The sequence below is a fragment of the Pygoscelis adeliae genome, unplaced genomic scaffold (genome assembly GCF_000699105.1).
Source record: "Pygoscelis adeliae isolate BGI_AS28 unplaced genomic scaffold, ASM69910v1 Scaffold290, whole genome shotgun sequence".
In the NCBI taxonomy this organism is placed as follows: Eukaryota; Metazoa; Chordata; class Aves; order Sphenisciformes; family Spheniscidae; genus Pygoscelis; species Pygoscelis adeliae.
Genome location: NW_008823965.1, coordinates 332,699 through 358,427, shown reverse-complemented (window position 1 = coordinate 358,427; position 25,729 = coordinate 332,699). Strand labels below are relative to the sequence as shown.

General features: G+C 42.1%; 1 protein-coding gene across 1 annotated transcript; it reads right to left on the bottom strand.

Annotated features, from left to right (window-relative positions):
* Positions 1–2,736: 2,736 nt before the first annotated feature.
* Positions 2,737–22,914, bottom strand: PPM1E (protein phosphatase, Mg2+/Mn2+ dependent, 1E). Its single transcript, XM_009324237.1, has 7 exons — positions 22,901–22,914; positions 14,907–15,025; positions 10,096–10,295; positions 8,158–8,346; positions 7,244–7,387; positions 6,833–6,926; positions 2,737–6,560 (listed from the first exon to the last, which is right to left on the bottom strand). The coding sequence occupies exons 1-7, from the start codon at positions 22,912–22,914 to the stop codon at positions 5,491–5,493; spliced, it is 1,830 nt and encodes a 609-aa protein (XP_009322512.1). The 3' UTR covers positions 2,737–5,490.
* Positions 22,915–25,729: the final 2,815 nt, after the last annotated feature.

Genomic DNA, 25,729 nt, shown 5'->3' with positions numbered 1-25,729 from the left:
TTCAGATGCTCTGAAAAAATGTCCAAAAGGTGCTGGAGCCCTGTTTCAGGATGCGCGTCCTATCGCGTCGCTGGAGTAAGGGCGAGCGCGTGAATGTCCTCACTTTAAACGGTATGAACTGAGTGTGTAAGACTGCCGCATCCCGCAGATGCGATGGATCGCGAGCTGGGGTAAAAGAGCTGGCAGGGGCGTTGTTTTCCTCGGTCTGTGGTGTGGACCAACCGAACACCTTGCCAAACTCTTTGCCACTGTGCGTTGCGTTTTGAGCTGCTAAACTACTTGTGAAGCTATGATGAAAGCTGAATAACTGGTTAGTGACAAAGCATGAGTAACTGTAACCGGTAGTTGTCCTTGTCTCGGCCGGCTGTACTGACGTTCATTTCTCTGTGACTGTTCCACAGTGTAAGCGCTGTACAGCTCATAGTTTAAAACTGTTTGCACTTTGTTAATAAAATGAATGTTGAAATGCGGTGTGAAGTTTCAGACGTTTGTGTGTAAATAAGTGAAGTGGTAGAGAATGACTGTTGGGGTAAGTACTACACTGCTACCACGCTTGGCTTGCTCTTTACTACCGAGCTGCTGCAATGCCTCGCTGCTTGGAGAAGAACTTCCTCCTGCCATGTACCTGTCACTTTTTTTTTTCCCCTGAACAAAAAGCACTTAAATCCACCTGGGACTTTTAAAGCTGTTACGTTTGCAGAAGCCAGACCAAACGCTTCAATCTCAGATTTGAATGGGAATGGAGGATCCACAGTTTTTTATCCATAATAATTTGGCTCTTTGTACAGTAAGTTTCTGTGTTTCTCAGCAAAAGGAAGGAACTACAGCCCTGAGCTGCCTTGTGCGCAGATCGTTCCAGCTGCTGAGCGCTGAAGGTGGCCTCTGACCAGCTGCACGCTATGACGGTGCGTTGTGAGTGTTTACCGCTGTACAGGACTGCATGTTGGCCATTACACACAGCGCAATTAGCAGTAATCACAGAGCTCTGCCTCTTCAACGCTCACAGACGCTTTACTCTTAATAAGAGGCCCGAGCTGGACAAGAGAGGAGCCAGTACCACCACCATTTGCTCACCTTACGAAGAACTTGTTTAAAAACCAGCTGTATGTAAATAAGAGGTAGGGGAACAGGCTTGGAAGGCTTATTTATCTAATTAACTCTCACTGTGCCGTAACAGCCCCTTCCCTTTCTGGCTGTAAAACGGGTCAGGCCGGGGCTGATCACACGGCCCCCATCACATGCAGCAAATCTGCTTTCACCACAGTAAGGACACTTAATTGCGATGTTGGTTGCTACCGTTCTTAGCTCTTAAATAAACAGACTATCTGAAGTGTGGCTTAAATTACTGTTTTATTAAGATATTGGTAAAACTTCAACAGGTTTTCTGTATAAACAGCTTTCATAAATAAAATATGGATGACTAATACATGGTTATAACTAAAGTCATATGTGAACTGTAGAACAAGATTGCAAATGGAAAGTCCCAACATGGTTAAATTTATTCGCTTCATAAAGAACACGTTAGTTTCATGAACAAGACAATACAGAAGGGTCAACAGGAGCACCCAGCGTAGCAACTGACAGCACGCCTGGCTCTCTGCACGAGTACTCGCACAGGAGCAGAAGTACTTGGGGTGATCTCGGCCAGCTTCCCCTGTTCTTGTTCCAAGATGTCTTCTGGAGTGAAGGAGAGGAAAAACCTAACAAAATGCAATTGCAACATACAATGGTTGTACTAGACCCTAATAGGTGGGGTTTATTTTTAATTTAGCTTTAATGCTGGCAAGTATAGTGCGATCGCCTGATTAGCGAGGACTGGAAAAGGATGTGAAGGTTTAGGTCAGAGGTTGTGTTAATGCTTCATTGTTACTTATTGCACACGATACAAGGGTAGAAAGTCTCGTTCCTGTTGCAAAGAGGATATGAATTAAAGAAAGATTGCCCTAAATTACAGGCATGAACAAAGCTGCGGTATCCCCTTCGATGGCTTTGTTTCTGTGACTAGTGCCGAGTGAATACATTGTGCTAAACCAGTCCCTAATTTAGACCAATCTTTCTCATTTTTTTCCCCACAGAACATTGCCAGGGTCAGGAGGATTTAGTGAGGAGATAGTGGACCTGAACGACAGCAGCCATGTCTATAAACACAGAACTTGTTATGCCTCGTCTTATCTGCCCATAGGACAACGCGTTTCTCACTGACACACAGTGTTCCAAAAACAGAGCGGAGTTTCTATGACGATGCACCACTATAAATGTGGCGTAAGTTAAAGTCTGCTTTGACATTGTCCTTCAGTGTTACGATGCAATCTAAATCAAATACTGAATGGTTTGAACTTGCAAGGACAATTGATGGCACTTCTAGGTAAAGAAAAGTTATATACATGCGTTTCCACCCACCCTTAGTGCAAATCGAAATGGGTTAACAGCTCCCTGGTCTGGTGCTATACTGCTCTCTGCAACGCAGACGTTCCTCAGAGTTGCACGTGTAAAAAGTGTACGCAGGAAACTACCAGAGTGGGGACTGAGGGAATCCCGCTAGTACTCACAGTGAAGAGCTGACGAGCAAGTTTTGAGCAGCTTCAGACGAACGGCCTGGAGCCCATTTCTCAAAACCAACACAATTTAAAGAAGGAAACACAAAACCAAAAACGTGTTTTCACTACCTACCTCCTAGTTCTGCAAACACGGTTAACACGTAAACTGAAACTGATGCGGGCTGTGTTAACGCGGAAAAGGGATACTTCAGCTCTTTATTGGAAAGATTCGTTATACAAATTTCACCACCACTAAGATACACGATAAAAATACAAAACACAGGTCACAGACTGAATCTCAGTATCAACAGTTAATAAATACAGTTAGATACTTCTATATTAGCCTAATATTTTTACATTGTCACCAGATGATAGACAATCAAAGTACGAGATACAGAACACTTAGATACCGTTAGAGAGGGATTATTGCTTACGTTAGCAAGCAGCAAATAAGGGCACAGGATTTTGAACTGAAGAGAACTACTTCCTATCACCAGTGGCATTAAGAGAAAACACTGCATTTCACAAAGCACTGCTTTTTTGTCTAGTGTGTAGGATCAAGAGCAGCATATATCAGACCAATAACCACTACTTTGAATATTATAGAACTTTAAAGGACTTACCTTACAAATGGTTCCTATCTACTCTATAAATACGCGTTTAGTGAAGAAATGAACACTTGCTATCTATACAATGTTTTTACCTGACCACACTGGAACTACAATGGTGGATTTTTTTTCTCCTAGCAAGATAAATGGGATGAGTCGCAGAATCGTCATCTATGAATCCACACCTAAAAAGCTAGATCCTTCCCAAAACAGCACACATGCAGTCCAGCGCTCCTCAACTGCTCCTGCAGGCTGGGAAGAAGTTTTTATCATCCGTAACGGTTTTTCATTCTAATTTACTCATACAAAGAATTGCACTTACACCACCTTTCTCGCCGAAGCACGACAGTCAGCTATAAGATGGACTTTCAATGCGTCATTATTACTGTGAATAATTTAAAACAAAGGCACCGCAGAGATGCCCCAGAGTTGCATATTTTACCCTTTCCTGGTTTCTCTAATTTCCTCCGTAAATCTGACTCGGAACATACGCTGCGGCTAAAGAGAACGTTGACAACAGCTAAGGCTTGATAAGATGACAGATAAGAGCCAATGATCCCGTAAGAATAAAAAAAAGCCTGAAAAAGATCAAAGGAATCTAAAGCCACGCTCCAACTCCTGGTTACTCACGAAGCCTTTTGCTATTCATCAGATTGCTTTTAAAATAGTGCATCAAAGATAGAAGAAGCGGAAATTGGCAGAATTCAAACCTTGCCATCTCGTCGTGTTGAATAATCTCCTGACTACTTAATATTAAAATACTTTGCAAATTCTAGCTAAATACTAATACTGTTACGAAATTGTTGCTGCTAAAATGATATGAATTGTACAATAAACGCCTGTGAAGACTTACTTTATTCATACTCTTCCAAATGTCTTATCGTAACAAAGAACAGTAACAGGATGTGTATTTAGTGGAGCTGACGGGAATCGTCTGCTTACTTACGTCCCAATTAACCTCTCCCCTAAGGGTTTAACACCACCTCGAGAGTAGGGGAAAGCTGGTGGGTACTGTTTGCTTCCCAGTTTGGTAAATAACGCTCTGCTTATGACAATACGGGCGAGTGACACGCCTCGCTTTCCTTTCTCGACCCGGGTTTAACCGAAGCAGAGCTCTGGCTTGTCAGCGAGTTTTACCCTCTCCTCGAAACCCCAAGCACAGCCCCCGCTCATCCGCATCCACGGCGTTTCCGTTGGCTTTGGATTGCTCCGGCAGCCCAGGCATCCATTCCTACACGTGCTGGAAAACACCGAATTGCAGCAATACTGCTCCTTGTAGACACCGCATCCTACCGTCCTTCATGCTGCAACTTGATATTAAATTACGCCTTTGCCATCTAGAAATCATTACCGAAACCAAACGGCTCATCAAATTGCTCATTCTCTCTCGCAAGCAGTTCTCTGGTTTGACTGGTTGAGTGACAGGAGTATTGTACTGAACATCTCCACAGATTGGTTTCTTTTAAGACCTGAGATGAAGTTACGGTGGAAAGAGGTTGGCTCAAAGCATTAAGCACAATCATGTTCGGTTAAAACTAATTGAGAACAGTTTCCTAAACTGACAAACGAGAAAAATGCCACTAAAAGCACCAGAAAAATATGAAGAGACAAAATTCCCAACCCTGCCCCTCTAGCCATAGGAAATAATTTTCTTAAAAACTACAAAAAACAGTTTTCTTCATATTCCACATTTTATGTTACATGAAAAAAATAGGTAAATTATGAGTCTGTACCTCAATCGGAGTCTGAGAACAGAGTAGCAGGAGCTTAGTTTGTCCATTCCTAAGTTACCTGGTAAAACCCTGTATGGCTTTTAGTCTTTTACCTGCAACAGTGGATGTAATTTTCTAATTCATCTTAATGCTCGCCTGAAATAAACAGAAAGCAGAACACAAAAAAACCCCCCACACCTGGACTTCTACGGAAACTTCCCCCCCACTCTAAAAAAATGTGGCAGTTCTAAACCAGAATCTTCCTTTACATATTGCTCCACAGACGTACCTCAGGCAGGTTCAGCTTTCTGTGTTGTTAAAGACTGTTCCCTAACCGTGTCTGTTCACACGAACCAGCTGTTTGGCTTTCACTGGTGAATGTGGCTAGATACTCGTGTGTGCGGGTGGTGGGGTGGCTGTGGCGTTTGCTCAGGGTGGCATCACCAGCAAACTTTATTGAGATTGAAACAACTACGTTTGTTAGTTCCTAGGTCTATTTACACGTGGTTTGAGCTTTGCGGGGGACTGGAGTACAGTTCTGAAATGCCCACCTTTTTTCGCTTTCTGATGATGCCAGTTTTATTTTGGGAATGTCTGTTTTGGGAGTCTGATGGGGGAACACGAGGGAGGTGGTTACATTTTACAGCATTGATGAAGGTATGAATCTGGTATACAATTACTTTGTCTTCGCATCGAAAACATGCTCTCGCTGTAAGCGCTATGACTCGCCAGCCTCCACCCCGGGGAGTGTCTTACCGACAACCTCGTGCTACCGCGGCCCCGGACAGGTAAGGACAGACTCGACCCTTCTATATGGGAAGGCTCACGAGCCAAGAGTGGCGTGGGAAACTTTGGTCTGAGCCTGGCTCCTCGTCGCCTCTTCCCGTTACAGAGCCGGAAGTGAAAGAACGCAGCTCGTTTTCCCAAGGATTTGAACAGTTCATCTTCCAGCCCAAAGGAGACGGGGGATAAACCCTTCATCCTGTAGATGCTCTGCCCTGCGGCACCCAAACTAGGAGGAGCGCTGTACTCCCTGGGATCGCTCTGTCCACAGATTGGTGATGCGACGCGCTCTGGTGATTCGTTCTTCGCTGTTAAGCCGTTGATCACGTTCGCACTCTTTGGTATGCCAGGACTAAACGCTTGAATTGGTGGCAGACATTTGGCACTCTGAGGTGTACTAGTTTCTGGTTTTGTCAGGTCTAAATAGCCTTGATCATCAAACAGGTTAATGCTGGACCCTATGCTTAAGCTAGTTCTGTCGGTGAAGGAATCCACTCGTCCGTCATACCCTAGGTCTGCAGGTGCTGAGCACTGGTGCTGGGGCCACGGTCGTTTGCAGTCTCCATGGTTTTCCTTATCTTCCCCGCCGTCTTCTTGCCCACCTTGAAAAGAGTTCTCTGTCCAGTCCGACTCCTCACTGACATTGACTGCTGCGTTCATGTCCCTGAGAAATACCACAATCACAGTAATGTTGTCGCTGGAACCGGCATCCCGAGCAGATGCCACTAATTTATGTGCTACCATGCTGCTGTCGCCGTTGTTCTCCTTTAGATGGTCAGCCACCACTTTGACTGCCTCATCGGGATTGACTGTGTCATAGAACCCATCGCAGGCTAAAATGAGGTAGTCTTCAGAGCCATCTAGTACAGTGGAGGCAGAGTCTGCATCCCCACAGATATATGGCTTGTGCTCAGCATCCCCTGTGGAAAAACAACACACAGATACACAAGACCGTGGGTTTGCAGCCACGGCATCTGGAAGCCCTTCTATTAACACAGCATGGAGCCAACGACTCTTACCCCAAGTTAAAGAAATTATTTGGAAATTATTCCTTCAAACTGAAGAGGAAAAAATAGAGGTCATCGCTCACAGTTCTATCTTCAGCTGTATTTAAAATTTTGATCACTAGAAAATTAAAGTTTTAATTAAAAGGGAAAGCAAGTCTGAAAAAGGAATTAAAGCCCATTCTTACCAATAGCTCGGGAGACTGACAGGCTGCCATTCACCCTCCAGGCTCCAAACCAGACCACACAGCCACCAAGTGCCTCAATGCGCTTCTTCTCATCCTAAACAGCAAAACAGCACAAGAGTTGTTTGGACAGAGCGCTTCGTACTACCATCACACTCTGAACACTTCAATAAATATTTGGTGTTTTCACAAACACAGGATGGTGGAGGCTGCAGGCCCCACCAGATGAGAACAAAGGATTTGCATACAAATCCATACCAACTTCCAAACAAACCAGGGTAACGAACATACGCTGCCGCTCCAAAAGACATTGGCAAGGCAACGCTCAGCGTCCCAGCATCCCACAAGAAGCTGATACCCGTCAGCTTCAGTGGTAAACGCTGCCCGGCCGTGTTTAAAACAGGCGATTCTCACCTCTCGATCTGGTTTGTGGGGTTTCATCAGTTCCACAGCTTGGCCTCTCCTCACGAGCATAACCTGGGAGTCCCCAAGCCAAGCCACATGCAGCATATTGCCTCGGATGAAAGTCACCACCCCGGTGGTTCCACAACGCAGACTCTGGATAGGGTGGAAAAAAAAATGCCCCCAGTTTTAAATAAGCCAGTAAGAACCATTTCAAAGCGTTTTCCTGCTTAACTCGAGGACAGAACATGTTGATATTCCAATACGCAGCCTGTTCCCGGGGAGGAACAGGCAGTGCTTTCCTTACTGCTACGACTGTTCGGTGACAGCCCCTCAGAGCCAGCCTGGCCGAATGCAAGTGGTCGATTGTGCCCTGTGACTTCCCTCGCATTGGAATCGCGTTTCAGAAGCTGGGCTCTGCTAGTGATCTGCTGCGCTGCTGTTTCACTTGACTTCCTGTGCCTGTTTCCTATCTATTGATAGAAACGCATGCATGTTAATGAACGTGGAGGGAGGTTTATTTGTAAGCATTTTGAGTTCCCTGCACTTAACTCAGCCCTTGCATGAGTTTAGGAGGCCTAGGAGTCAGTTATCCGCTTATTCTTGCTTTCTGGAGCTAAGAAGAACGTATGTTGTAGAGATGAGGAAAAAAAAAACCACCCCAAGGACTAAACCTAGTTAGCATGAGAACATAAGAATAGCAGCAGCATCCTTCTAAATGAACTGGATGTTGTGAGAAATGGAGGCTGACATCTTTATGGAACATGAAGCAGCCCACCAGTGGGCACCGGCTCTATGGACTGTGCAGAGACAGCTCTGTGCTGACCCCTGGCCTGTGCTCAGCACAGCACTTGGAGCACCTCTGCTAACAAAGACAGAAGTTACAGATTAATACTTCCAGAGCCAAGCCCAGGTAACTCAATCACCTCTCTGGCTGCCTTCTGGACAAAGCGCTCATCGGTCACACGGAAAGCTCGGCACAGCGCCTCTGCCGGGTCATGCTGAAACATCTCCTGATGGACCATGTTCACGTGGAGATGGATGGAGGCATAGATGGCAGCGTCCACTCCCCCATGACCATCAAACACTGCAAAATAAGCTTGCTCTTCTTGGTCCTGTCAATGGAAACACATTGAGAAAACAACTCGGGAGAAAGCAATGCACACAGCTAATTGGATCGTCCTAAAACTTTTGAACTCGAGATTTGTGGTGTCCTCATTAAATTGCACTTAGAGGCACAGTCTGCACTGGAAAAACAAACCACTCAGACCATCTTCACTTGCATCAGTGGGGAATTTCCGCCTTATTGCTGATGAATTCTACCTGCAAACTGCAAGAGATGTCCTGCAAGAATCACCCGTGTAGCTCTCTCGGTGCTCCTTATGTCCCATTTGTTACAATTCAGCCACTCAACTCAAATAGAAAGTGCCATTCTCATCAAATTGTGCAGGAGTTTTTGCGACTGCAAAAACCACAGAGAGAGAAGAACATCCAATACAGTTTGCATGAAGTCTACATCAAGACTGGAACCCATGAGGGATAAAATGCCAGTACAGTTAAAATGTGAAGCCAGCCAGCCTCTGCTTTCATTCCTTTTTTTTTTTTTTTTTAAATCTAATCCATATCACCTTAGCTGCCTGTTTTTTAAAAAAACTGCGTGTACTCTCTCCTCAGATAATTGTGATTACATTCGCAAATCAAATACAGCAAAATCACTCATCTTCAAGTCAGTTTTCTCAGCTTCCCCTTATCTGTTCAGAGAAAGAATGCTGTACCAAGAGACATCAACTCCTGTGCCTATTCATACATATAACACACCAACCCGCTGTCAGTGCCAATTCAACCCTGACAGCCATCTCAATGACTAGAATATTTGTACATTGTAATTTTTAAGTAATGGGCTCCAACACAAATTGGAATAAGAAAGCTGACAATTGACAGGCAAAGGAAACATCTGCCTCTGTTTGCATTAATATCATTTAAAGGCAAGAATGTGGATGGGGCAGAAGATGGTTATTAAAGTGACAGGATGCAATAAAGAATCAATTATGCAGCAATCTGATCCTAAAGGTAAAATTCTTGCCACTTTCCTCTATTTGCCATTCTTCAGCGTCCAGTTTTATATCCGAAGGAAGAGCAAGCACGAGTGTTTGACTGGTGGCCACATAAAGAAATTAACAGAGGGAAGTCGGGCCCCAGTTCCACCAAACTACTCGTGTTGCTAGATTCTTGTGTGAACTGCACCCTATTCTCCTGTAAGTTTTGTGTTTTGGGTTTTTTACTTTCTTTCCTTATTCTTGCTTTTGGCTTCTTCCTCCCAAGAGAAAGGGTTGAAAAGCAGTACAGACCCACCACTGTAGACAACTGGCATCGGTGATAAACTGTAAGCTGAACCACTTCATTTCCATTGGCAATCCTCTTCTACACCCGGGCATCTTCAGCCAAAGAGAGGCTCCTACCTTGATTTATCACATGGTGCTACAATGCATCAGTTGCCTCTCACAAAAATAGGGCTGCTTTCTGCACGATGGCAGGTCAGTCCTTCAGCCACCGCACAAGTGGCTACATCAGGATGGGCCAGATACAAACTTTGTTTAGTTAGATGACATTTCACCAGAAGTCTGTGAAAATTGATCTTTTATTCTATATACCCTATGTAGAAACTGCATGTCATACAGCCACTATGGCTACAGAATATCAGCTGAACTAACTTAAGACCAGGTTTGTCTCTTGACTGTCAATCCTCCTCAGGTCCATCACAGGTATGGCTTTCATTTTCACAGTAGAAGAAACAGCCTAGTTTCCCCAAGAATGGAAACTATTTAGCACATGCATTTGTCTTCCACCACAGGATCTCTTTTTACCTCAAGGTTGAAGAGCATGTTGAAGTCTGGGATGCAGACGTGCTTGTCTTCCATCTTCCTGCGCATATTCTTGATGGCATGGATGGATGTCTCGTAGTAGCGGTGGGGCTTCGGCTGGAGTGGAAAGTCTTTCACCCAGTTGCTGCAGATCTCATGCAGTTTGCTAAAAACTAAGCGGGCTAGCTTCACTGTCTCAATCTCTGGGGAAGGCAAAAACCACAAATGAACGGCTAAGAGTGTTATTAAGTGAGAATTTTTTTTCTTGCATACATTACAAAGATGAAACAAAACCATTTTAGCCAAGCAGTTGAAATGGATGTCAGCAGGGAAATTCTGGGCTCTGATGCATAAAAAGAGGAAGCCAAACTCACCATAATCAGCATTCATCAGTAAGCAGCTCATTGTTTGTTTGTCTTTTTAACTTAAACATTACCCCGTGCCTTTGGGGAACTCATTTGCAGCATCAGAAAAAATGAAAAGCAAGTACGTTTCCCTCAGCATTCGATCCCCTGTGTCGCGCTGCACAGGGTGGTGCAGCTGTGCCACGGCGGCTCTGGCAGGGACTTCATCACGGCATATAGCATCACAGACGAAAACCACAATCCATTACCATGACGTATCGGTTTTAGACCAAACGATCTATTCCAAACAACACCCCACTGCAGAACCGAGGCAATACAGTGGCAAATAACCTCCAGAAATTAATAGCGTTACTTTAAGATGTTTTGGTGGTGTACACACTCAGTAGTGCACACATTCGGGTACCTTCTTAGTTTCATAACATTATTTCCAGATTCCTGCCTGGACGGTGTGTCAAGGAAATCTGCACGAGCAAATAAGAAAACCGTAAAGGTCTTAAATTTAAGAAAATGCTCAACTGTCACTCCTGAGAAATAGTAATTTTAAAATGTGAAAACTCAGGCACTTGACAATCATTCTGAAGTTCGGGGGAGAAAAACAGGAAGTAAGAATCAGAGCTGAACACATCAAAATCTCCTTGTTCGTGATCATTCACCAAAGCCAGAGATCTTCAAAGCTAAACAGCAGCAATCCATGAGTGTCAATCATTCCTGGAGGACGACCGGCCCAAACACAGGGAGCAGAGGGGAGGGTTACAGCATCTCTCAGTTCACAGAAATTCTGTGAAGAACCTAAAAGCAGCATTTACTAATTTCTGTACTAGGTCTACACAAGATGTAGGCTATAGCGATCAGGGGGCCAACATCCTTAGGAGCAAGATATATTCCCAACTCTGCTGACTATGAGTTGGTTCAAGCTTGATGGATGCAAGAGCAGCCATTAAGCTGGAAATAAGCTATAAACATAATTAAAAGGAGCCCTGGCTTCTTGACCACACAGCTTTAAGAACAAGTGGTGGAAATCAAATGATTGGGTCATCCCACCACTGCCATAGCAATGGGTACCAATTCCCCCACAACACTTAACCTGCTCTCACTGGTGCCACCAGAAATCTCTTTGCTGGGTAATATATTTAAAGAGGGAACACGTTCAGTCTGACATGTCCAAGTTATATTTTCCAGAAGTGAACCCCACAGACTTGCTCTTCCACTTTTTTCCAGTGGACACGTACGAAAGGAAACGGTGTACATTTCACTGTCACGTGGCTGTTACACTTCAGAGTGTCACTCTGAAGGAGGTATGGAGTAAACCCATTGGCTGTGCTGAGATACTAAACACCCTTCCCCAGCAGGGAGTATGCGTAGTGCCAGCATCATCAATAATTGCTCTTGAGGTTAAAAGAGGAGAAAGGCCCACAACAGTCAAACCACCCCCTCACAGCTGTAAATTACTCATCAATTGTTAATGTTGCAGCACTGCGCCAGAGCTGACTCAGCTGTCATTGTGGTTGTGTCATGGAGAATTTAATTTCCCTCCTGCTGCTCCAAAATCCCCAGCGTTGGAAGTAGCACTTAATTGTACCACAGCTGGTGGGAAATCCAGCTCAGGCATTATTGTTCCCAAAGACAACTGACTTCTTTTAGGGCAAAATCAGGGTAGAAAGAATACCAGTAATCAGATTCTGCTTTTTAGTACCTAAATTTTAAGACCTTTCTTGCAGATGTGGACAGTGTGACAACAGGGATCAGTACCCAGGTTTGTAGACATGTCATCAAGCCAATGACCAAGGTTTTCCTTAATCTAAGAACTCCAGTTTCTGACTAGTCAATGACCTCTTTGTGACTTGGTTATAGTAATCCCATCTCCTAGCACCTGGAAAGACTGGGTAGTGGGACTTTGCAATTTGCTTTGTAAAGTCTGCTGGATATTTTAGTTACCTCCACCAAGTAACATGGTCCTACTATACAGCCTCCTTTGGTGGTTCGTTAACAATAATGAACCCCCACGTGAATATCTTCCTCCATGAAAAAGAAAACTAAATGTTCCTAACCTGACCTTTCAAAAAGGAAATCAAATGTCTTTCCGTTCTCATGGAAGCTCTCTCACTCCTCTCCAGTTTAACTGGAAGAGGAGAATCCGTCATGGCCTGTGACTCTCAGATTCTATTCTTGATATCCAAAGACAAATGGTCGCCCTGAGTATATCAGGCCCGTATCCTTGCATTCCTACATTCGTGGGCTCAAACCAGTTTTTCTTCTTTGAAGATCAGCATTCTTCTTTCACGAAGCTTCTAACTTCCTTTCCACCAGCTCATCAATAACTGCTTTTACCAGTCCTAAGCATGCAATATGATTTGTCAGACTGAAATGTGTCACTAAGGAAATTGGGAATTTTTTTTTCTTCTAGCAAATTCAAACTTGAGGCTAATCAGGTAAACGTCTCCTTGTATTATACAGAGTAAAAATCTTTCTGGCTTCATAAGAAAATCTGACATAGAACTGGATATCAAAACCAGCCAGCTAAATTCAGATTGGTTTCGCATTCTGCAGCAGTCCAAACATCATTAGGATAAACAGTGAACTCTGAGCACAAAACTTCAAGATGTAGAAATCCCATTTTCATCACCTGCTACAGTTCCCGTTGTTTTCTTTCAAAGCATGAAAGTCTCCCTATATGGTACCAGTTAGGGCATTCATCAGCCGCAGCTCTCTTCTAAATAACTAGCCCAGGTTTCTTAAAGGACTCCTACTAAGAGAGTTAGCTAGGCTGGAGTTACTGAGCTTTTGCAATGAAATCTCCTTCAGTCCTGCATGAATCCCCCTAGTTTTGTTACGTTTTTGTTAGCCAAACCTTGCATCACTGAAGCAAATGCTCTGTTTCGAAAATTATCATTTATGGTATATTATTTGAAATTGCAGTATTCATATGAAACCATTGCTTTACTACGGTCCAGAAGATGTTCCCTCTCTTCCTCTCCCCCTTTATCTTCATATTTTAACACTTTACATTGCATCTGTAAAGGTATATTTTATTTTCAAGTACCTTCATTATGACAATTCACCTCAACATGCTGCATCTGGAGTCTCATATTTTTGGTGCCTGTTATGGCCCATACAGATATCAATCTATGTTTGCATCTGTGTATCACAGATTTAGATATATTTAAATGGCAATTTCTGTAGCTGTGAGGGTTTTGTAGTTTTTTTTCTTTTTTTGTTGAACTCTTTAGATATTCTGTGTGGAGGCTTAGTCAACATTTCCTTGGAGACTGTCAAATATTTATGCAAGTCTCAGAGATCTCAATTTGAAATTAATGAAGGCTGCTCAGCCAGAACAATGACAAATCTATTCCACGTATCTGCTCAGCAGGAGGAGGCAGCAATACCTACAAAAAGGGAACCCATAGCATGTTTTTCTGTTTCTCAGGTTTCCAAAGGCCTTTGAGAAATACAGCAGAATCTTCCTTTTTGAAGAGCCAGATTTATATATCCTACTTATCCCCAGAATCATTTGCTTATTTTTTTATCAAAAAAGGAGAGAATGGACGAAGTGGTTTGGTGACTGTGTTTTCAAGATCAAATGACAGAATTCCTCTCTCAATGCATGTGAGAAACATTGTTCTTTGTTGTAATGAGCACCCCAGAAAGTTTTTCAAGGCTATTTAGGTCAGCAGAATCCTGAAAAGATTTAGGGTGCATGGCTTTGAGCTGGATGCTGCAAAAATCTTGTTAGCCAGCACAGATAAATGGAGAAAAGGAAGTTTTCCTTTTAAGCATGAAATATCTTTATACTATCCTTTGTTAAACAAACAAACAAACTTAAAATCTATAGTAAAAACTATACTGACTGAAATAATTCAGAACTAAATTCTCTCTTCCCACATACATTTGACTTTGCTCTAAGGATGAAGGAGGATAACTCACACTTGCCAGCAAGCAGCAGGACCACATAGTCTAAAGTGTTTATAAAGAAATCCAGAGCCACCAGATACAGTCTTATGAGTGCACTTAAAAGAAAGGAGTGATTTCCACCTGGTCTTAAGGAGCAAAAATTTGATAAAGTACAAGTACAACCAGAGAAAGGCATTTAAAAATAAAGAAAAAATTCAATAGTATAAGTTGAAACTTTAACTCTCAAAGATGAGAAAGCTTTGACTAAGAAATTAGCCACTAGCTCTATCAGGAGTGGTGGTGAATTCTCCATTAATCTTTTTACATCAATATGGGATATTCCTTTACAAGAAATCTAGTCCAACTTCGTTTAGCTACCTAGTAGAAGGAACTAATCTGAGGAAAATCTAGTACCATTCAAGTGGTCAGACTAGGTGGGTCACTGAAGTCAATGCTGACTTTAAAAACCTATGAATTATCTGCAAAGTGTTCCAGTATACAGTGTAAATGAAAGATCCATACCATGTAAAATTGTACGTTATCGTGCGCAGATGTACTTACGTATGATCCCATCTGCGTTGTCCACATGCTTTGGTAAGTAGTGTGCCGAAAGATCACTCTGAAGGACTTCATCTGAAGTTGCTCTAGCTAAAGCAGCAGCCAAAAATGAAGGGCAATTACTGGAAAAGAAAAAAAAACAAAACACAAAGAAACCCACAAAAAGATATTTTCATCTGGTTTAGCAAGGTAACTTGCAGTCAGGGAAATACATAACAATACTTTTCTATAAACAAACAGGAATTTGAACCAAGATTTGTAAAACTTCCGATTCTTCTTTGCTAGACAGCACCACAACCCTGCAGCAAGACCTCAAACTCACCATATGGATTTTAGTAACCCTGTTTCACTCTTATGTTCCCTGTTTCTTAAGTTCTAATGTTCCATTTCGTAACCTCTATTTAAATGCATCTCAAATCTAGACTTGAACACCCCTGCAGAGTCTGTCATGCAACCCTTGCTTAGCGCACTTTTTCTACATGTGCACTATACACTTTTATCTTAAGCCCATTCTGTCCAGTTTCTCCAAAGAATTGGAGTCAGGATTCCAAAGGATAAGAGCAGTCCTCAGTTTTCAAAGTGTCCAAAACCTCACCAAGGGACACTGAAAGTTAAGGCAAACCCATAGGAGGTACGAAGTTGATGTGCATAAGGTTAAAAAGCTCCCTTGTGAATGATCTCTATCAAGAGTGAAGTGGCTTTAACTCACTGTAGCTTAATTAAGCCTGATATCTCCCAAGGTTAATTAATCTATGGCAAACCAAGGCCACTTTAATGTACATTCTCTCATTCAAGAGGAGTTTAATACCTCTTAATTTATGCATGAGTTTGTATTTCCCATTGGTCTGCCTTAACTTCTCCAGGTGTCTCTTGCCGACACAGCCTGAAACTTCCAGTTTCCATAGTTATCATCAGGGGTAACAACGTCCTCCATAAGACATGCCTACCATTGCAGGACCGCGTAGAGACATACGAGCTAATTTCAGTCTCAGAAACCGCCCATCAACAACAGAATTCTGCATCAGCTAGCCCAGGGAACAGGCAACGAGCACATATACTTCCTTAACCTATTTCCTCTGCTTAGGCCCAGTCAGTCTGTTCGCATGCTTTTAGCACGGTTGGAGAGGGGACGTTAGCCTAGAAGCATCAGTCCAACCAGATCCAGAGCAGAAAAACTTCTACACACACAACCGGACTTGTCAGACTTTGTTCTGGAGCCTGAGAAGCACATGCCAACCGTCGCTTGCGTTCACATTTGGTTCACTGCCCAGGAAAGCCAACTGCCATCCTAAACTGGCCCACATGCCGTAGCTTCAGCAGTGAAATCTGAATTCCAGAAGAAAAAAAAAAATCAGATTCGCCACACTTGGGGTTTTTTGAAAAGCCATTTTACCATAAAGTTTTCCAGATTCTTGATAGCAAATGCTGCTACAAACAGTAGGATTATGTAACAGATTTAGAAAACGTACACAAAATAAGTCCTCCAACCCTCATTATTTACTATTCAACATATCTATAAATTATTTAAATATAAAATCAGCAATAAATAGCTTTGTCCAAGTGATACATTGTCACAGGTCACGAGACAAGCTCTGACCCTTGAAGTTACGCAGAAAGCCACTCGCACCATGTTAACTACACCGTCAGTAAGAGTATTTCCTAGAATTAGCAGCCAAGTATTCTGCTCACGCAGCACCTCCAAGCCTCAGCAATGTGGGCGCTAAGGAAGCACAACTGCTGGAGGAAATCAGCTGTCTTAAGGGCTGGCTCTTCCCAGCACACCACAAGAACTCTGATCCTATTTACACACAGCGATGCCCGGTGGAAAGAGTAATCAGCAAGAGGAAAACACACCGGGATCTCCTTTGCTTCTGGTGCATGTAAGAAGCTGATTTTCTCTCTCGTCTTGTCCACCGTTATTTAGCTCACAAAGAGCAGGTTTTTCATTTCTATTATTAGCTCCAATACTCCAGCGCTGTGATACTGGTTACTGTTCACGTTACATGCAATTTCCATGTTATAACAAAAGCGAGAGATTGCAATGCCCAGGATAGAAAAATCGTGCCAGCAGTTAGAAACACTGTGAGGACAGCGTTCTGAAAAAAGGCAGAGGAAGATTAAGGTTCAGCCTAAATAACGCACAGCAGAAGAATCCATGCTGAAAGCATTTACAAACACAAGCCAGACAGAGCTCGCTCCGGGCACGAACGTTAACAGGCTGTGCTAGCACCCGCAGGAATCTGAGCTTGTTTCCCAGTCCAAGGCTTACCCTCGCCAGCTCAGTGCTTGAAACTTTTTAGGAAAACCAAACTTGTTTTTTGTCACTTATAAACAACCCCTCAGGAACGTCCGCTGATGGGCAAAGAGGGAACCTGGTTAAGAACTGAGGCAACAACAGTTGCTAAAAATAGAGACTCGGGACCTGAACAGCAGAGAAAAAACACCCCCCGACACGAGGAACCTCTGCTCTGCCTGGGCTTGGAAGGTGGGAAGGCCACATCTATGAAGACCCAGAGTCATGAACATTCATATCTGAAATTTTAGGTATTATTTTAACCATAGTGACAGATTACAAAATTGAAAGGTGCATTTACAGCGTATGTAGCTGGTCAGAGTATTTCCCCAATCAGCTCCAAATGCTATTTACATGTCCCTACAGCCAATGCTAACAGTTTCACACAGGAGCTCTTTATCTAGCCAAAGAGCACATTTCCATTACAATACTAAACCTACACAAAAAGCCGCTAAAGATGTTATTAGATAAATTAGAGGATTTTTAGTACATCCTTCCTGATTCTCTGGCAGCGTAGGTGTGTTTAGAACACCCACAGTTGCATTGCAGCAATCCTGGAATAACTCTACTAAGGTAATAAATCAAGCCTGAAAGTGGGCCGTTTCCATCAATTAAGTTTGAGAAAAACAGTCTGAAGTGGGCTTAACTCAGCCCACATATTATGTTACCAGCTTAACACACAACTCTGCTCCTTCCTGATAGCATTAAAACGGTGAAGACTTTCCAAACATTTTCTCTGAGCTATTCCTCTGTGCTCTAAATCTAATATAAGGTCTCCTACTAAAAAAAGAGATGGCAAATTTAAAATTCTTATTGCATGAAAGTTCACCATTGGGGTTTGAGTGACTTATCAATTTTGATGGAAAAGGCAGAGAAAATAAATCAGCTGAAGGCTTTCCTCCTATGTCTAGCCACTCTTTGTCCTAATAATAACAGCTGCCTGCCAAAGAATTAATTGCCCTTGACATTTGTTCATCACAAAGCTTCTTATGTAGCTGTTACAGGACTATGCCGTGTAAGCAGGGAAGCGACCAGATGCAGACAGATGACTTCCTCTTCCTGATTAGCACAACTCAAAATTTTCTTCTCTTACTTGGCTCCTGAGAGGACTTTAGTTGAATTATTTCTCCCCTTCAAGGAATAGCAGACTGCACTGGAGGTTTTTTTACTTCTCTTAAAACAGATTAGATGTTGAAGTCAAACGACTATCAGGACACTTCATTATTGTTACATCAAGACAAATGAAGAACCAGGTCTAGGATCTTCGCTTTTATCACAAAAGTGAACATTCAGGTGAGCACCTAGAGCATCCCACAAAACAGCAAAGACCCACACTCGAACAATCAGACTTTGCCACACTGGTAGACCTCACCTGTCCTCACATCTTTGACGCAAAACAAGAAGTACCAGACAGGATCCATGGGGACGTGGGAGGTGCATTGCGTCCTGCTGCTGGCGTAACTAAGGATTACCTGTTGGCTGCTGAAAATAAATTCTTCTGCCACATTCTAGATGCTCAAATGTTATTAGTCATTAAGTTATGACAAATTGAAACTGGGAGGGCATGATCTTGTTTAGCAGAGCTGAGAGCTAGAATGCCTATGTCTATTCATAGCCATGCCACTAATTCAGCAGCTGACCTTGGACAAATCACTTCACCACTCAGACCTTGGATTCCTCGTCTACAAACAAGGGATGATAAGATAATGTCATTTCCCGGGGGAGAGGCGGAGAAGGAGGAAGGCTGTAGAAGGCTTAATTCAGTGTTTGTAAAATACTCTGAGATTTCTAGATAAGAGCACAACCAAAGGGAAAAATATCAAAAAGATAGTGGGAGATATTGTCCATCTAGACAAGATTTATGGAGCTTTCATACTTTTTTCTCACTCCATGTCCTCTGTTCTCATACGCTGCCAGAAGTGCAGCTCTAGACAGGCAGGTTTAGTCTGATGCAGGCAGCTAACTCACGGTCATAAACAACTGCACGACATAAACACATTTTTAGAAAAGTTGATGCATCTCAAAAGGGGAAAACCACGAAAGACAGACATCAGGTTCGTAAAACTCGGTAATGCTGGTGTTCCTGGAGCATTAGCACTGCTGATGGGAAAATGACGCTACAGCCACTTTACTGCCCTTGACCAAAATACACAATCGAGTGCCACCAGTGAAAATACTTAACGCTGCCATAGTCTGGTGTAACTGATGAGGCATCACTAACCCAAACAAAGCAGGAAAAATGGACCGAAATGTACTGGTGCCTTTCAAAGGCCAAAACGGTCAGTAAATCACAAAACATGCAATGTTCCTCAAGAATCTCCTGACGCTACAGAACAGCAATTGTTTTAGTTAGAATGAAATATGATTTAAATAGAAATGCTATTCAATCTGCTGAAAAACAAAACAAATCCACAGGCAAACGGCATGAAGCATCATATATAGTTTCACACAGCAATCCAAGACCAAGAACATGACCTGAAAGGAACCAAGCTCAGCATATTCCCATAAGGCTTATAATTTACTGTGTTAGTAAAAGACTTTGTAGGGATGACAAGCTAACTGCACCCTTTCCAAAAGACATTACACTAGGGATGCAGTTTGGTAAACGCTCCTGTGTTAATGTGGCCTGTTGCAAGTTCCTGATAGAAAGCAAGTTTTGCAAGATTCAATTTAAGAAAAACCTCATTTGTCCCCAGCCTGTATTTACAAAACACTCCAAGGTCTCATGAGACTTCTTCCAGATGGAGCTTCTGATACAGCCTGGAAGCTCTTTGAAGAAGCCTTTAAAGTCTTTATTATTGAAAGTTCCCATGCTGTGAACTGCAGCAGTAATGAGCAGAGAAATTCTTTGGGAAGATCTTTTGGCTGTTTACTCAGCCCTCCCTTCAGCCGCCTCCTGTTTCAGTAGCCATCCAGAAAGACAGGGTGCCAGCTGAGGGGCTTCTGTTTGTCTCCTAACTCCTGTAAGTCAGACAGGACTCAGAGAAGGGCTCAGAGGAATATTCTGTTAAGCAGTCCTTAGACCCCAAAATGAATACGGATGTATCTTCCAATTATGCCAAGCGAATGCTATTTCCAGCTCCTGTCTCTGCAGGTTCTCCTCTCCTTACTCACAAAGCATCATTCTCTCTTGCAAGCTCACCGCTCTGCTCTGACCTGTGCTGTTCTACTGCTTTGCACAGCTGGTGAAAGTTTTGATGCTTATTTAAAGCTTGGTCACGGTGGACAAATGGAGTATGTTTTTTTTCCTAACACATGGTGAAACCCTGCACTAGATTTTAGCTGCTGCAGTGAGTTGCTAAAAAAAAACCAGCACGTACACACAAAAAAAGAAACAAACAAAAACCGGTGCACCTTTTAAAAGATTGCATAACCAAAGCTCCTTGAGAAGTCATTTGAGCTGGCAGTGTGGAGACAGTAAAGATGCTTGATAAATCTGTTTGAAGGAGCTGAAAATGTGCTACACAAGGAAGCTGCTATCTATAGGCTTCACAGAGACAGCTGCCTGGTCACATTCAAAATTATTCTGCCCTTGTGGCGACAGTTTTAAGCAACAGAAATATAATACACAACCATTACAAAAATACACTTTCTGATGTGTTTCCCATGCCCTTATTCTATACAGACACTGCGGTGTTACTTCTTTTTTACCAAATATTTAACCTTTTGCATTGTGCTCGTTGCCATATTCTAGAGAGTATGATCAAGTTTATATAGATATTTTCCTGCAGTTAAGTCTATCTTAACTGGACATTAAAAAAAAAAAAAAAAAAAAAAAGCCACAGAGGCGCACTGCTCATCAGATAACATCTTCAACAGCTGAATTAAGATGCTTCAACACACCGATCAGACTTTTAGTATTTATCACTGTATTTATTCTGTAATAGCTGTATCTTACTTGTCAAAGCATTTAGGGAGGCTACGGCCTCAGAAATGTCCTAAAGACTCCACATATACAGTGAATGAGAATAAAATTACTTTTGTAGGAACAATAATTTCCCTTTGCAAGTTCTTATTAGGCTCAAAGATTTTGCTGATGGTGAATAATACAAGTTCTTAACTTAGTTGCAATCATTGAAAGTCTATCTCCTAAAATAGAATATAACCTTATATGAAGCTCGTATTTGACAGCTATGACTAAGAGAGGTAAAAATACTTTATAGTCTCAATTTTAAAATAATCACCTTAAAAAAAACACCAGAAGTACAACAATTAAAAAATGCCTTTAGAAATAACCTGTTAACTATCACTTGTTAACCACTACAGTCAAAGACATTGGTTTTGACTTCTTCACAAATTAAGATCTAATCTGAGATAAAAAATATTAAAATTCTTTCCTCATTTTTTAATAAGAGAGTAAGAGACAACAAAATGCTCTCTCCAGTAAAGGATATGTGAAACAGGTATGAATGGAAACCTCTAGGAAATCATGTTTGGTGGTCAGATGGGAAACATTTGCAAAACCACAGAACTCAATTAGAGTGCGTTGGCGCTGATCCAACAAAAGGGCTCAGGCGCCGCACTCATCTGTCAGGGGTTTTTGATATGATATTATACATAGGGAAGTAAAGAAAGTGCTCTGCTGGATGGCACATCAAACTAATTAAAAAAAAATCAGGGCAGAGAACAAAATTAAAATACTGGCATGACACTAAAAAAATTGTCCTGGTTTCGGCTGGGATAGAGTTAATTTCTTTCCTAGTAGCTGGTACAGTGCTGTGTTTTGGATTTAGGATGAGAACAAAGTTGATAACACCCCGATGTTTTAGTTGTTGCTGAGCAGTGCTTACACTAGTCAAGGACTTTTCAGCTCCCCATGCTCCACCGACTGAGAAGGCTGGAGGGGCACAAGAAGCTGGAGGGGGCACAGCCAGGACGGCTGCCCCAAAGTGGCCAAAGGGACATTCCACACCATGGGACGTCATGCTCAGTACAGAAACTGGGGAAAGCTGGCCGGGGGGGCCACTGCTCGGGGACTGGCTGGGCATCAGTTGGTGGGTGGTGAGCAATTGTACTGTGCATCACTTGCTTTGTGTGTTGTTATTATTATTATCATTTTATTTCAACTATTAAACTGTTTTTATCGCTGCGTGGTGCTTAGTTGCCGACTGAGGTTAAACCACGACAAAAATAAATGAAGAAAAAAAATTGCTCATGAAAGCGTGATTGCAAGAGCATGGTTTATATATTCTTTTTTCCAACTACTTGGGAGACCTGGCTGCAAAGGGATATCCTACCTTGTTTCTCCAGTCGGAGCACTGCAGGTGAGTGCAGCTCAAATTCCCAGCCTCTGAGGTCCGGAGGCAGCTGTCACTAGATTTGTCAGTGGGTCCCAAATCTAAGATCAGGCCCCTTTCCAGCTATGCTCGCTCACACACTCAACCTCTCTCGCACCAACATGTTTCAGAACACATCTAACAGACTTTCTAGCACACTACTGTGAACATCTTTCTCATTAGAAGCTAAATAAAGGCCAAGTAAGAGACACGATGCCCCCAGCAGCAGGAAGAGCAAGCCCAGGCGCCCTGCAGATGTGCACGCTCTGCCCCTTGACGCCCCTCTCCAGCAGGGCGGGTTTTCCCCGGAGCCCCCCACGTCACCATCTGTTTTACAGGACAAACTGCACACGCCGGGAACTGGGCACGGGCTGGCCCTCTGACGCTGCCAGAGGGATCCATCAGGGCTCAGCCCTCCCTACCCTTACCTTGGAGGGGCCATTCTCACCCACCCTTGCCGCCGGTTTTCAGAACATTGACAGGTATTCAGTTATCTTTCAGACTTCAACCCATCTTTTGAATTTGATTGAAATTGGCCTGCAAGGTTAAGATTATCAGTGGGAGGAACCCGATGGGCAGACAGACTGAGCAAGCACAAAAACCTTGTTCCCTTACAAACCAGACTTTTGAAATGAACTTCTTGGAATGATGCTACTAGAACTTAATCTGACAATACAGGTCATTAAGGGAAACCCTTGACTTTTAACATACTGTCTTCAACACATGAATTAGACTGAGACCTCTAATCCATTTTCTGCTGTGTAGCAAGTCACTACCTCCTTTCTCCAGAGGGGTAAGTGCACATGACAGTACATAAAGCTAACGAAACGTAAGCAAGACAAAATAAAAAGCTCACCTTTGTCTCTTTGATGAGGTACAACGTTATGAAGGCTAGTGTATATTTAAAAAAATAAATGGTTGCTGACCACAAACTACTCATAAGCATTTGTGATTTAATGACTGTCACTAAAATGCGATTGACAGTGAAGGATTGACCTTTGAAGAATCCAAACTACATAAAACATCTTCTACAGAGCTATTCTGCTGAATAGATTGTCTGAAACCTAATTCTATGACTTCTCTAACTTATTCTCACACTATGGCAGTTCTGAGGTTACTTGTATTTCAGTCTCCGTAGAGCTGACGCTACCTGCATTAAAGGCTGCTTTTAAAATGACAGGAGTCATCTACTATAACGTGAACAACCCTTAAAAACCCAAGATGAATCTTCCAGGAGCTGAAAGCCAAATTACTGCAAGAAATCGAATTCCCAGAAGTGACCGTATGATAGTCTTCTTCATTACGGCAAAGAATTGAAGATACAAAGGTTGCTGTTAAAAATCATATTCCAGGCCTAGAGTCCTTCACAGCCATGTTATATCCATCTGTTATTAAAAGAAAGGTAAACCTAGACTTTGAAGGAATGCAAAAAGAAATCACTTTATTACAGAAATGGACCAGAATCCATGAACCTCAGTTGTAATACTGAGATGTCGAGGATGCATCTATATAGCAGTCTCCCCCTACCTAAATCAGAACCTTTTCTATCTGAGCAGCAAGATTTGGAGGGATTGGATAGTCTTTTATAAAATTTTAATTACTGCTACAAAATGCATTTTACAAATTTATAAAAATTTAATTAAAATTTAAAAAATACCAGCAAGCCACGTATTTGATGGACATTTATTATAATGCATAGATCTTTAGGATTCAGCTATATAAATGCAAAAACATAGTAAAAAAACAAACAAACAAACAAAAAACCCCAAAAAACTGTATTTACCCTATCATTAATTAATCAAAATAAAGATAATTTATTGGAATTACCCGTACATGTGACTTTCAGGAATTTATACTGAAATAAAAGACCCTTCTGGGTTTTGTTGTTATTGTTTCACAGGGATTAGCTCGCATATTTACACCGTGCATTCTCTGTTCCAACAGAAATGCTTAGCATTTGAGTGACATGCATACCTTGTAACCAGAGTCTTCTGACTGCCATTCCAAAAACCAGTCACTGCCTACTTAGCATCTCTGTGTCTGGAATGCTAACGAAGCCTACATCTATGCAAGATGCATGCTTACCTGAAGAAATACACATTTCTTAAACTGGAAAACCAATGTCAACAACAGTTATCTCACAGTGAGATTTCTCTGCTAGACTGAGGCCTGTTTAAAAGCTCTACAGGACATTAAAAATGTCATTGATTTTTCTCTCTTTGGCTCTCAGTCAATTTGAAAGTCAGCATAATTCAATATCTTTCTAATAGTTCCATTAGCAAAGAAAGGAATCCATGCTTCAATCTATGCTGCCTTACTGGAAAAAGTAATTTAATTTTACATCTGAAAGTGTGCCAACATCAGCATAAAACTGTACACAGTATACATAAAATTTAATTTGTAAATTCTGTATTTTGTCAAGCCAGAATGAGATGCTGTCTAAAATCAATGAGAGTGTCAAAACTTGCTCTGAAGATACTTACATATATTCTTTTTATTTCAGGTATTTTATGCTCTAGTTGGAGTTTTTGATGATTTATCTCCTCACTATAAAAGATTAATGACACGCTATCTAGAAAAGTTCATGTTGCAGAAAACTTTGTTACAGCAGGCACGCTTTGCCCCTAGAAGTTCAGGCTTATCATTTACTTACCACTGATTCATCTCCTATTTTTTCTCTCTGTTAAAAATAAGCTTTCATTGATACTTCCCTTAACCTGAAGATATATACCATACAAATTTGATGTGTCCAGAAATAAAAGTTAAATAAGAATCACCCAATGCAGAGCATCTATTTTATTTCAGATCAGATTAACACACCAGAGTCCTCTGATTACTAGTCAAAAAGAAAAATGTATTGTGCTGTTATAGTTAATGACTTAATTTCAAACAAACGAAACAAAATGCTGCACAGCAGCACACACCGCTCTCTTCATTTATCTCTCTACTGCAGATCTTCATTAAGGCAAACAAATGTAAAATTACTTTAAAGAAGGGTGAAGACAATGAATCTCCCTTCAAATGAACAACTTTCAGTAACACCACACAGAGCTAGTCCCCAAATAATTGTGCTTGTATTGTAATATTTTTCTTCATGTAAATGAGAAAAAATAAAAGTTGCAGGCCAGGATTTTCAAATGACATTTGATCACTTAACTTCTTTCAACCCATTGAACAAATATCAAATATAAGGGAAAACACACCCCAGAAGATTTATGACCACTGAGTCAGCAGAGAATGTTCTCTCGCTCCCTTCT